The following is a 14,744-nucleotide window of genomic DNA, read 5'->3' as shown; positions in this document are numbered from 1 at the left end:
CGTCTTTTGTCACGCATTCGTCGTGCTCGACCACAATACCGTGAGGCAGGGTCCTGGCGCCTGTTGCACGATAATGCGCCGTGTCATCGGTCGACGCTTGTCACTGAGTTTTTGACAAAAAAACTCCATATTAACCATTAATAACTCACCCTACTCACCTGATCTGTCACCCTGTGATTTTTACTCATTTGGAAAACTTCATTTGCCCATGAAAGGACACTGGTTTCAGGACATTTCAGCTATCCAAAAGGCGACGACCGATATTCTCAACAGCATTCCGAAAAATGGCCTTAAACATTCATTTGAAATGCTAATTGACCGAGCTAAACGCTGTATCGAAGTACAAGGAAACTACTTTGAATAAAAAAATATAACTTTTGAAAAATATTAATTTTTTGTTGTTTTCTTTTAACAGTCCTGTTTCTTTTGCGACAGACCTTGTATATTAACACCAACATAATTTTTTTCATATTATTTGCATCGTCGTGTCGTGTGACAATAAGCAAATTTTCGTTGACATTTCAATTACAATTTCTCCATTAAATACATCAAAGACATTTTGGCATATATTAGTATTATATACATATACTTTACTAGCGAGATTCTGTTAGCAGTCTCTAGTCTCTATTTGAGGCATTTTGAGGTAAAATCCCAATTTGTGACTAGTAACTATTCACTAAACCGTCTCTAGCCTTAGTCTCAAAATATTGACTCAAATTTGAGACCTGATAGTCAGCAGGTCACAAAATTAAAAAGAACTCTTGTCTGCCATTTTGAATATACTGAATAGAGATCATCATAGATATTAATCGATTGTCGTTTTTTATATTTTGTAAGCAACTCAAACACGAAAAGGTTAAAAATAAGTCAATTTTACATAAATTTCGTAAATATTATGAAACAAGGTCAACATATATTTTTGTTTTTATTGATAATTATGTTTTTTGACTATGTTATAGAAAGTTTAGTATTTGTTATCTTCATATTTATTTTCATTCAAGTGTAAAAACATCTCTGAATAATGAAATGTAATAGATTTTGTGAGTGTCACTTACAGAATAGCAAAATCGTCTCAAGTCTCAAAAGTTGTCTCTAACTTAAATCTCAAATTTAGAGACTTGAGACTGTATCACAGTATAGAATCGCACGGTACAACTTAATTATTTCAGTTATACTAAATATCTAAATGGTAAGTCTAAGGGATGTAGCCTTTGCAGTCGGCGAATCTCGTCACTGTTGGCCAGTGGGTTAATGGCGTGTGTGTTGAGGTGGCAGCTAAGCGATGAATCTCGCACTTCACCATATTTATTTCAAGGTATTTGCGTAAGTTAATATTTTTAATTTGTTAAGGAGCGGTTTCGATCAACCTGAGTTTTTTCGACTGAAATCATTGAATTAGTTCTACGTTCGATTTTCTTGTAGTACTCCAGATTTGTATTCCATATGACCAAAGCGGTTTTAAAAAGCTTTTATATAGGTTCACCTTTCTTTTTAGACTAAGTTTCGATTTCGGACCTAGTAACCAGTACATTTTTCTCGTCTTGATTTTAGGCTGATCTCGTTCGGTTTTTATGTGTTGCTGCCTTGTTAGTCTTCTGTCGAAGTGTATCCCAAGGTACTTAAGGCTAGTGCATTTTGGGATAATTGTTTGATTGAGATTGAAGGTAACATACGCTGATTTTGTTTCATTTACCATAATGTTTCAATTTCGAACCCAAGATTTTACTGCCTTCCGTTTCCATAAGCTTCATTTGCAGAGTAAGCAGATGCATGTGAAAATCATGTAGAGTGTTGGGCCAAGCCCGCTGCCTTATGGAACTCCTGCTTTGACTTCGTATATGTCGCATGTGTCATCATTAATTCTAACGCAAAAATGCATGGAATCTAGGTATGAGTGGAGCTTATAGTTTTATTTTTATTTTAAATAACAATGCCTTGTGCCAGACTCTAAATAAAGCTTGATGAATGTCTAAGAAAACTGCCGAACAGTACTGTTTCTCTTCCAGATATTTATACCCTGAACCAGGTATATTAAGTTTGTCACGAAGTTTGTAAAACCCAGAAGGAAGCGTCCGAACTATAGCATATAGCTGTCATACAATCTGAACGATCGGAATCAAGTTCGAGTATGGAAAACTTTCACATTTGACAAGGTATATTCATGAAATTTGGTATTGATTATTTTCTAAGGCAACAATGTAATCTCCGAAGAAATTGTTTAGATCGGTTAACTATAGCATATAGCTGTCATACAATCTGAACGATCGGAATCAAGTTCTTGTATGGAAAACTTTCACATTTGACAAGATATATTAACGAAATTTGGTATAGATTATTTTCTAAGGCAGCAATTTAATCTCCGAAGAAATTGTTTAAATCGGTTAACTATAGCATATAGCTGTCATACAATCTGAACGATGGGAATCAAGTTCGTGTATGGAAAACTTTCACATTTGACAAGATATATTCATGAAATTTGGTATTGATTATTTTCTAAGGTAACAATGTAATCTCCGAAGAAATTGTTCAGATCGGTTAACTATAGCATATAGCTGTCATACAAACTGAACGATCGGAATCAAGTTCTTGTATGGAAAACTTTCACATTTGACAAGATATATTCATGAAATTTGGTATAGATTATTTTCTAAGGTAACAATGTAATTTCCGAAGAAATTGTTCAGATCGGTTAACTATAGCATATAGCTGTCATACAATCTGAACGATCGGAATCAAGTTCCTGTATGGAAAACTTTCACATTTGACAAGATATATTCATGAAATTTGGTATAGATTATTTTCTAAGGCAGCAATGTAATCTCCGAAGAAATTGTTTAGATCGGTTAACTATAACATATAGCTGTCATACAATCTGAACGATCGGAATCAAGTTCTTGTATGGAGATGTATTAACGAAATTTGGTATAGATTATTTTCTAAGGCAACTATGTAATCTCCGAAGAAATTGTTTAGATCGGTTAACTATAGCATATAGCTGTCATACAATCTGAACGATCGGAATCAAGTTCTTGTATGGAAAACTTTCACATTTGACAAGATATATTCATGAAATTTGGTATTGATTATTTTCTAAGGTAACAATGTAATCTCCGAAGAAATTGTTTAGATCGGTTAACTATAGCATATAGCTGTCATACAAACTGAACGATCGGAATCAAGTTCGTGTATGGAAAACTTTCACATTTGACAAGATATATTCATGAAATTTGGTATTGATTATTTTCTAAGGCAACAATGTAATCTCCGAAGAAATTGTTCAGATCGGTTAACTATAGCATATAGCTGTCATACAAACTGAACGATCGGAATCAAGTTCTTGTATGGAAAACTTTCACATTTGACAAGTATGTATCTTCGCAAAAGTTAGCACATTTTATTTTTAGGGCAGCAATGTAATCTCCGAAGAAATTGTTCAGATCGGTTAACTATAGCATATAGCTGTCAATTCTTGTATGGAACTGAACGATCGGAATCAAGTTCTTGTATGGAAAACTTTCACATTTGACAAGATATATTCATGAAATTTGGTATAGATTATTTTCTAAGGCAACAATGTAATCTCCGAAGAAATTGTTTAGATCGGTTAACTATAGCATATAGCTGTCATACAATCTGAACGATCGGAATCAAGTTCGTGTATGGAAAACTTTCACATTTGACAAGATATATTCATGAAATTTGGTATAGATTATTTTCTAAGGCAGCAATGTAATCTCCGAAGAAATTGTTTAGATCGGTTAACTATAGCATATAGCTGTCATACAATCTGAACGATGGGAATCAAGTTCGTGTATGGTAAACTTTCACATTTGACAAGATATATTCATGAAATTTGGTATTGATTATTTTCTAAGCTAACAATGTAATCTCCGAAGAAATTGATCAGAGTGGTAAACTATACCATATAGCTGTCATACAATCTGAACGATCGGAATCAAGTTCCTGTATGGAAAACTTTCACATTTGACAAGATATATTCATGAAATTTGGTATTGATTATTTTCTAAGGCAGCAATGTAATCTCCGAAGAAATTGTTTAGATCGGTTAACTATAGCATATAGCTGTCATACAATCTGAACGATCGGAATCAAGTTCTTGTATGGAAAACTTTCACATTTGACAAGATATATTCATGAAATTTGGTACAGATTATTTTCTAAAGCAACAATGTAACATCCGAAGAAATTGTTCAGATCGGCTTATTATAGCATATAGCTGTCATACAAATTGAACGATCGGAATCAAGTTCTTGTATGGAAAACTTTCACATTTGACAAGATGTATTAACGAAATTTGGTATAGATTATTTTCTAAGGCAGCAATGTAATCTCCGAAGAAATTGTTTAGATCGGTTAACTATAGCATATAGCTGCCATATAAACTGAACGATCGGAATCAAGTTCGTGTATGGAAAACTTTCACATTTGACAAGATATATTCATGAAATTTGGTATTGATTATTTTCTAAGGTAACAATGTAATCTCCGAAGAAATTGATCAGATCGGTTAACTATAGCATATAGCTGTCATACAATCTGAACGATCGGAATCAAGTTCTTGTATGGAAAACTTTCACATTTGACAAGATATATTCATGAAATTTGGTATTGATTATTTTCTAAGGCAGCAATGTAATCTCCGAAGAAATTGATCAGATCGGTTAACTATAGCATATAGCTGTCATACAATCTGAACGATCGGAATCAAGTTCTTGTATGGAAAACTTTCACATTTGACAAGATATATTCATGAAATTTGGTATAGATTATTTTCTAAGGTAACAATGTAATCTCCGAAGAAATTGTTTAGATCGGTTAACTATAGCATATAGCTGTCATACAAACCGAACGATCGGAATTAAGTTCTTGTATGGAAAACTTTCGAATTTGACAAGATGTATTCACGAAATTTGGTATAGATTATTTTCTAAGGCAGCAATGTAATCTCCGAAGAAATTGTTTAGATCGGTTAACTATAGCATATAGCTGTCATACAATCTGAACGATCGGAATCAAGTTCGTGTATGGAAAACTTTCACATTTGACAAGATATATTCATGAAATTTGGTATTGATTATTTTCTAAGGTAACAATGTAAATCTCCGAAGAAATTGATCAGATCGGTTAACTATAGCATATAGCTGTCATACAATCTGAACGATGGGAATCAAGTTCGTGTATGGTAAACTTTCACATTTGACAAGATATATTCATGAAATTTGGTATAGATTATTTTCTAAGGCAACAATGTAATCTCCGAAGAAATTGATCAGATCGGTTAACTATAGCATATAGCTGTCATACAATCTGAACGATCGGAATCAAGTTCTTGTATGGAAAACTTTCACATTTGACAAGATATATTCATGAAATTTGGTATAGATTATTTTCTAAGGTAACAATGTAATTTCCGAAGAAATTGTTCAGATCGGTTAACTATAGCATATAGCTGTCATACAATCTGAACGATCGGAATCAAGTTCGTGTATGGAAAACTTTCACATTTGACAAGATATATTCATGAAATTTGGTATAGATTATTTTCTAAGGTAACAATGTAATCTCCGAAGAAATTCGGTTAACTATAGCAGCTGCCATACAATTGACAATGTATCTTCACTATTTTTTGAGGCAGTAATCTCTAAAGAAATTGTTCATCGGTTAACATAGCTGTCAATGATCATTTTGCATTTGACAAGATATATTCACGAAATTTGGTATAGATCATTTTCTAAGGTAACAATGTAATCTCCGAAGAAGCAAACGGTCGGAATCAAGTTCTTGTATGGAAAACTTTTACATTTGACAAGATATATTCACGAAATTTGGTATAGATTATTTTCTAAGGCAGCAATGTAATCTCCGAAGAAATTGTTCAGATCGGTTAACTATAGCATATAGCTGCCATATAAACTGAACGATCGGAATCAAGTTCGTGTATGGAAAACTTTCACATTTGACAAGATATATTCATGAAATTTGGTATAGATTATTTTCTAAGGCAGCAATGTAATCTCCGAAGAAATTGTTTAGATCGGTTAACTATAGCATATAGCTGTCATACAAACTGAACGATCGGAAAAAAGTTCTGGTATAGAAAACTTTTGCATTTGACAAGATATATTCATGAAATTTGGTATAGATTATTTTCTAAGGTAACAATGTAATCTCCGAAGAAATTATTTAGATCGGTTAACTATAGCATATAGCTGTCATACAATCTGAACGATCGGAATCAAGTTCGTGTATGGAAAACTTTCACATTTGACAAGATGTATTAACGAAATTTGGTATAGATTATTTTCTAAGGCAGCAATGTAATCTCCGAAGAAATTGTTTAGATCGGTTAACTATAGCATATAGCTGTCATACAATCTGAACGATCGGAATCAAGTTCGAGTAGGGAAAACTTTCACATTTGACAAGATGTATTCATGAAATTTGGTATAGATTATTTTCTAAGGTAACAATGTAATCTCCGAAGAAATTGTTCAGATCGGTTAACTATAGCATATAAAACTTTCGCTGTCATCTTCACAAACTGAACGATCGGAATCAAGTTCAGATCGGATAGTATAGCTTTCGGAACAACTTACTAAGAGATATGCACTTTGCATCCGAAGTTATTCGAAATTTGTTTAGAAATTGTTTTTGTAAGGTAACAATGTAATCTCCAAGGATGTTCTGCCGCCCCCCTTTATCTACCTACCTACAAGTTTCATAAAGTGGTTCGAACAAAAGTGAATTTTTACAAAATACCTTCGATATCTTCTATCTATATATATAAAATTAAGTGCCAAAACTTCCTGTTCGCATACTCCTCCTAGACGGCTTGCCCGATTTCAATGAAATTTTCAGGGGTGATTGGGGTCTGTTGGAAGGTGCACATAAGAAATTTAATGTGTGTATCATTGCACGTTGTGCAAAAAAAAAAAAAAACAAAAACAACTGGTGGATGTTTACAATTAATAAAAAACATTGACATCGCATGTTGACCGTGTCTGCCTGTCATTCGTTCTTTCTATGGATGACTGTCAAGCTAACAAGACATACAGAACGTAAGTGTTCCGAATGCACTGAGTGTATCAAAAAAAATGTTTCAACATTGTGAGTATTTTTCTCAGATTTCAACGTGATTAACATGCTGCGTACAACACAAAGCAAGTGAGTATTGTTGTTGTTTCATATGTGATGCAATGAGGTTCGATTGTCGCTTGAAAATGCGCGGTGTGGGTAAAAAAAAGTGTTTCAACATTGTGTGTTTTTTCCATGCGGTTCGCAAATACACTGTTGGTGGGTCTTATTGCATATGCGTGTGTGGGTAAAATTCATAGTTTAAGATGTAGTTTTAGGTTAAGTTTTCCATTTTTATTTATGTACTTCAAATATGCATATTTTTATTTATGTAGGGGAAGGTGGGGAATGTTGGGCAGGTAGGGAATCCCGGGCCAGCGCGATATTTTTTCCCTAGTATAGGTTGACAGCTGCAACCAACTGTCATCGGCTCGTCTCATACTAAGCTCAGTTTCTATATAGCACTCGAGCTGTGAACACGTGTTATAACCTCTCTGCGACAACAAAAAGAAATTCGACACTCCGAAAGTTTTTTTTCAACTCTGTGTACAGTTGATTTTTTTCACATTTTCCCATAATTAATCCAGGTAAATATGTTTATAATATTAGTTGAGCCTTTAGCCTTCGACACACAAAAGAAATTTTGCACGAATTTACATTGTGTTCATTATCCACCGCCATTTTGCAAATATGAGCGTTTGGGGAATCTCGAGAGAATTTCAACAACACAATAGTTTTTCAACATTTCCTGATAGTTTCGTGCTCCGAAAAATTTTTTTTAGTCATTATGCCGCGGTACTATCCCAAACAAGAGAAAATTGTTGATTTCGACAACATTTTGGAGGCGATCAAGTCGGTGAAAATACATCACAACAGCGTTCGACAATCTGCGACGGCACACAAAAATCCGAGGACCAACCTGATGCGTTATATTGCAGCATTTGATGGTGCGAGCATCGAGTTACTACTGCCAATGCCGATGTAATGAAGAATTTGCTGGCTGAAAGCACGACGATGGGCACAAAAACAGTGAGTTCTGCTGGTTTCTTTCTTTTTCTTTCACCGAATAATAAATAATTTTTTTTTTATTTCAGATCCTCATCATCGAACAAGAGAAGGCGCTGATAAGCTACATTCTCCAGGCCAGCGACATCAAGTATGGAATTAGTTTGATGGAGCTTCGTAAGCTCGCGTATGAATTTGCTCGGAAAGTTGGCGCGTCGTACCCGGATCCATGGAACGACAATCAACAGGCGAGTAAGGATTGGCAGTAGGCGTTCATGAAACGCCACAAAAATTTGTCACTGCGAACACCAGAGCAAGTAAGCCAGAGCCGTGCGAAGCAATTCAACAAAGAGAATGTCGATGCATTCTTTGCCAACCTTTCATCCGTTCTCGGTAAGACGCCGTTTGAACCTCACCGAATATGGAACATGGATGAAACCGGGTGCCCGACCGTGCCAACCAGACTTTGGCTTTGGCCGTCAGCGCTAGTGGCCAGTCTATACCGCCATTCTTCCTCTTTCCCCGAGTCAACAGGAAAGAGATTTTTATGACTCATGCGAGTCATGGCGCTGTTGGTGTTGCGAACGGTTCTGGTTACATGAACTCTGACGTATTCCCTCAATTCATGCGTCATTTCATCAAGCACACCGGTGCTAATACCGATTCGCCAACCATGTTGCTGCTGGACAACCACGGTTCGCATTTATCGATCGAGGCGATAGATTTGGCGTTGGATCATGGCATCACGTTGCTGTCTTTTCCGCCGAAATGCACGCACAAAATGCAGCCGCTAGATGTTGCGGTATTTGCACCATTTAAAGGCATGATGACCGTGAAGCATGATGCATGGAAAAAGTCCAACATTGGTGTCACTTTCGATCTGCATCATGTGCCGCTCCTTGTCGATCAGTGCCTCGATGTTATGTTAACGCCGAAAACCATCAAATTCGGCTTCCGAACAACTGGCATCTACCCGTTCAACCCGCAAATTTTCACTGAAGTTGACTTTGTCGCTTCGGAACTGAGCGGCGAAAATTTGTTCGGCGACGAAGAGAAAGACGCCGACAATCAACGTCGAGTTCTTGCCTCTGGTGATGCCATTGTGACTGCTGCGAATGAGGAGGTGTCAACGTCGGAGGCATCGACAAGTGCTCCAGCTTCAACAAGTGGTGTTGCATCATCGTCGTTGTCTCTTGTTTCGGCTCCACAGCTCCGTGATGCATTGAAATCGGTTGGCCCGTTGAAATGGCCACACCTGCGCCGAAATCAAAACGTGGCCGCAAGACAATGGAGTCAACGATTTTGACATCGCCTGAGGTTGTCGCAGATCTGCGTGACAAGGCCGAAAAAAGCAGCAAAAATTGACGAAGGCAGCCGATGAACCAGCAGCCAGGAAGCAAAAAGGCCGTGGCAAATCGAAGACGCCACGGAAGAGAAGCCCGTCTCCGACCGAAACCGACATCGAAGAGGACTTCGATTTTTGCACGATTTGCAAGAAAAAGATGCCGAAGCACGAGAATCGTCAAAACACGGCCCATTGCATCGTTTGTGATCGAGGGGTTCACTTGAAATGTGCCGGACCGAACCCGAACACTTACACCTGCATCCACTGCGAGTCGGAATAATTTTTTCGCCAATTCCTATTTTTCTTATGATTTATGAATCTCTCATTCATTTCCATTGATAAATAAACGTTTTTCACCGGTAACAATCCCCACCTTTTTTCAAAATCGCAAAATCAGGTTTTTTGCGCCAATGGCTATAACTTTTAAATTTTTGTAGAATTTTATCAAACCAATGTTATCAAAAAGAAGGTTACGACTCGCACTACAAATCCATGCTTTGGAATTTTCACAAAAAATAACTTTTATGTGACTTTTTAACCGAAATCAAAACGTGGCCCAACATTCCCCCTACTTCAAATATGCATACTCTAGCACGACCACCGGGGACAACACTAACTACCTTTTTCGAGTTGTGTGAAAACAATGAATTTGCAAGAACATTGCTATATTCCGAAATACCACAATATTTCACTTGGAATCCATCATCGAAAACATTTCAACGACGAAAGCAAGGGGAGCGAGTTGACGGTTATCCAAATGTCCGTAAACCCGATGCCATAAGACGCATTTACACCATCCATTCGAACAACGCCGAATGTTTTTATTTGCGTCTGCTATTAGTCAACGTGCGCGGACCAAGATCATTTGATGATTTGAAAACTGTTGACGGTCAGTTGTGTGCGACGTATCGTGAAGCATGCCAGCGATTGCATTTGTTAGAAGATGATATGCATTGGGACACCGCACTTCATGACGCATCACTCACATCTCATCCAAAACAAATATGTGTACTATTCGCCATAATAATATCTACATGCCTTCCGTCAAATCCGCAATAACTGTGGAATAAGTACAAAGACTGCATGACCGAGGACTTATTAATTTTGGCGCGTAATCGAGCATCGGACGCAGACTTGCTATATACGTTACAAATGTATAATTCTGCTTTAATATTGGTTGAAGATCTGTGCCTTACAATTGCGAATAAGGCATTAGCGCAACTTGGCATTACTGCGCCCAGTCATTGACCATGAGCTTCAACGTGAACAACAATACGATTGCAATGAATTGCGTGCTTTCATACAAGCTAACATTACCAAATTGAATATTCAGCAGAAAAATGCTTATGATAAGATTATACGAGCGGTTGACAATAACGCCGGTGGATTCTACTTTCTTGACGCGCTCGGTGGTACAGGGAAAACGTTTCTGGTCTCTTTGATTCTTGCTACTATACGGTACTATGGTGCGCTGGCAATTGCTTCGTCAGGCATCGCTGCTACTCTACTTGATGGCGGCCGAACAGCACATTCTGCGTTGAAACTACCGTTGAACATCCAAGTCGTTAAAACACCAACGTGCAACATATCGAGGAATTCAACAATGGCAAAAGTTTTGCGAGGAGCTGGAATAGTTCTATGGGATGAGTGCCCAATGGCTAACAAAAAGTCATTAGAAGCATTCAATAGAACAATGCAAGATTTACGCCAAAAGCAACAAATTTTTGGCGGAGCATTAGTCTTATTATCCGGCGATTTTCGGCAAACTTTGTCAGTCATTCCTCGATCAACTTCTGCCGACAAAATAAACGTATGTTTAAAATCGTCAGTTTTGTGGAGACATGTTCAAAGGCTGACTCTTACCATCAACATGCGAGTCCAATTGCAAAATGATCGATCCGCAGCGGCGTTTTCGAAACAGTTGTTGGACATTGGCGAAGGCAAAATGCCAATCGATGATACCGGTTTGATCACATTGCCGAACAACTTTTGTACACTTTTACAATCGAAAGAAGAATTGATTGAAAGTGTATTTCCGAATATTGTTCAACACTATCAACGCCACGATTATTTAAGTGAACGCGCAATATTGACACCGAAAAATGTACACGTCAACGAAATCAATTTTGCCATTCAAGAAAAACTGCCAGGAGAAGCTAAAACATATATGTACATCGATTGATAGCGTTTAAAATCAAGATGAAGTTGTCAATTATCCAACTGAATTCTTGAATTCTTTGGATCCCCCCGGTCTGCCACCGCATCGTTTGGTCCTGAAAGTCGGTTCACCCATTATACTTCTACGAAATCTGAAGCCACCGACTTTGTGTAATGGCACAAGACTTTCAGTGAAAAAATTGTGGCCAAATTTGATTGAAGCAACAATACTAAATGGCAAGGCAGCAGGTGAAGTTGTACTCTTACCACGCATTCCCATGATTCCAACGGACATGCCGTTTGAATTTAAGCGCTTGCAGTTCCCAGTACGTCTTGCCTTTGCGATGACCATCAACAAATCGCAAGGGCAAACGTTTCAAGTGTGCGGCGTCAACATGGAAGAACCGTGCTTTTCCCACGCCCAATTGTTCGTCGCATGCTCGAGAGTGGGAACACCAAGGTGCTTATTCATTTACGCGCCAGGTGGAAAAACCAAAAATGTTGTATACCAATATGTTTTATAAATGTTTTATAAATAAGTAACAGTTTTACAACAATAAATAAAACACAAAGTAAAAACCCTTAAGAGTTTTAATCGATTTAGGTGTAGCGAAACGCACAGGGTAACAGCTAGTTAAGTATATAAAATTTAGGAACTAGAAGCCACGCTAATTCTGAAGTTCCACAATTCTCACAATACGGTTTTTGAGGAAATTGATAGTCAATTTACAAGACATCTTATTAAAAGCCATAGAAAAAACCCATTTTCTCCCTATATCTTGTACACTTTTGACACAATTTGCAGGAATTTTTGCCCGAATTGGAGTTTTTAAATACCATTTTGCCGCCCCCAAGACGTTGCGCCCGAGGCGACGGCCCCCTTCGCCCCCCCTAGCTACGGCACTGTTGTGCATTAACATTGTCTGTGCCAGGCGATTTAGTATTTTGAAACTGTGACACTTCTGCTTGTACTTCAGTCAGTATGGTTCATCTATACGACAGATTTTGTGGAAAAGCGATTTAAAAGTTTCTTTGATTACATTGAATCGAGGCGGGAGATATAAAGAAGTTATCACAATCGCACCATTGACGGTCTGGATTTTCAAAGAAGCAGCTTGAATTGATGGTACTGAAACTGGCTCTAAAATATTAATCGATTTTTTATTGTTTTACTAAAATTTTCAACACATTTTTGTGTGTAACTCTACCGGATCCAATAGGGATGATATGATTTCAAAGTGACATTTCGGCCAATTTAATATGTCACGATCTGCAATTTTTCTATTCAGTAATTTTTACAATTTCACCATGAAATCGTTCCGCTTGAAGTAAAGAAAATATATCTGCCGTGCAAGGAAGTGTTTCTGAATACCGCAATTTGTTGATTTGTCAAGAATTGGGAGTTTTTCAAACCACAACCTGTCGGGTTTTGAGAAATGATTTGGGCTTGGATCCGTAAAATTGTTCTCAAGAACTGAAGCCATTGGGCCACAGTAAAAGTCGTGGATTTGCTGATTTTGCAATTTGATAACGATAACAATTTTTTAAGGAAACCTGAGTGGTGCGGTAAATATACAAAACTGTCAATGCAAAAAAAATCGCCAAATTATTAATGAACAACAATTACATTCACCGAAATTGACAATTTGACATAGTGACTGTCAATGCAGAGCAGTATAGACCGATGTTAACCAACTTTTTATGGTCGCAACTGGAAGAAGTTGATCTTGACAACATCTGGTTCCAACGAGGGTACGTGCCGCACAGCACGTATGTACGTGCAACAACCGAATCATTGTGAGAAAATTTTAGAGTTTTGATTATTTCAGGAAATTCTGAGAGTGAATGGTCTCCAAGACTTGAGGGGATATTTAACATGATACATTTTTCATGAAATAAACATTTAAATTTCCTTAGCAATTAGTGTTCTTTTTTTTTTTGAATAACACTATTATTGGAAAATCCTTTATTAGGATCAGTTCAACTGAGCTAGTTTACAGTCATTTTGCGACGATGTTAGAGGCTGTTTCTTGCTAAAACTGAAACTGATAGTAAACATTTTTTAACACGTAGGAGTTTTTGGGTTATAGTCAAGTGGTGAAGGTGACAAACCACCACCATCCACTAAAATAACAAGAATAATTGTACGTGAATGCAAATTTTGAACTCAAATTTAGGATGCGTCAAATACCCCACAGACTTCTTAGTACATCAGTCGCACATTTTTCTTTCCGATTTGTTGAGGAGTTGTACTGTACACACTTGTGTCCATATACCTGGCCTAGGAGATTGTAAGACGTAATCCTGCTTAAATAAGCTTTCTGGGACATTCGGTCCGCTTTTTCTGAAAAACGGCCGTAATTGCTGCAAAAAGTGGTTGAAAATTCGGCCTATCGGCTGGAGCCTGCCGCGGTGGACCTTACCCTAAATAATTTTTAAAACATAATGGCAAACCCTTATCTTTATAAAAAAATTAATTTTTGGCCACAATATTAAGATTAGTAAATGCGTTTTATTTGTTATTGAAAATTAACTAAACAAGCAAGGAAGGGCTAAGTTCGGGTGCAATCGAACATTTAATACTTTTGCATCTTGCAAAAATCAAAACCAAGGAAATACTTTAAGGTATAAAACCAATCATACTCGTACAGAGTAAAGTCAGTTGGATGTTCGAAAATCTTGATATTAGTTATATAGGGGGTAAGTCAAGTTTTCGCTAAAATTTATTTATTTTTGACGTAAAGATACACTGTTATGAGTAAAACACGCTCACTTATTTTTTTTGGGATAACTCACATATTGGGCGATATATGCCGTACAAAGTCACCCGGAAGTTCGAAATTCTTTATATTAAACATATGGGGTTAAGAAACGTATTGGTCCGATTCAACCCATTTTTAACATTCAGACATACCATTATAAGAGAAAGATTATCCTTTAATTTCAGTTATATATATCACAAATTGACCGACATTTTCGATCAAAAATCAACTATAGGTATATTTATTTTACCCCGGCCCCTAAAACGCTCTATCATACTAACCCGTCGGAAAATTTTTACGTTTCTGCCGAATTCAGTTATTGATTTATTGCGCTTTTAGTAGATTTGAACAGTACCGTTATATTGGGAGTGAGTCGGGGT

At 37.0% G+C, this 14,744-nt stretch overlaps 2 protein-coding genes across 3 annotated transcripts in view; both read left to right on the top strand.

Moving 5' to 3' along the window:
• Window positions 1-14,744, top strand: part of LOC126764111 (uncharacterized) — a 340,586-nt gene that overhangs the window by 173,083 nt on the left and 152,759 nt on the right. The gene's annotated exons all lie outside the window — the stretch shown is intronic.
• Window positions 7,815-14,744, top strand: part of LOC126764099 (uncharacterized) — an 86,184-nt gene continuing 79,254 nt past the window's right edge. Inside the window, exons 1-2 of the mRNA XM_050481890.1 lie at window positions 7,815-8,124; window positions 8,190-9,223. Coding sequence (XP_050337847.1) covers window positions 8,648-9,223 — 576 coding nt within the window. The 5' untranslated portion in view covers window positions 7,815-8,124; window positions 8,190-8,647. The remainder of the gene's footprint in view (window positions 8,125-8,189; window positions 9,224-14,744) is intronic.

The sequence above is a fragment of the Bactrocera neohumeralis genome, unplaced genomic scaffold (genome assembly GCF_024586455.1).
Source record: "Bactrocera neohumeralis isolate Rockhampton unplaced genomic scaffold, APGP_CSIRO_Bneo_wtdbg2-racon-allhic-juicebox.fasta_v2 cluster09, whole genome shotgun sequence".
NCBI classification, from domain to species: domain Eukaryota; kingdom Metazoa; phylum Arthropoda; class Insecta; order Diptera; family Tephritidae; genus Bactrocera; species Bactrocera neohumeralis.
Note: the sequence above shows the minus strand (reverse complement) of the source record. Positions and strands in the feature narration are given on the sequence as shown.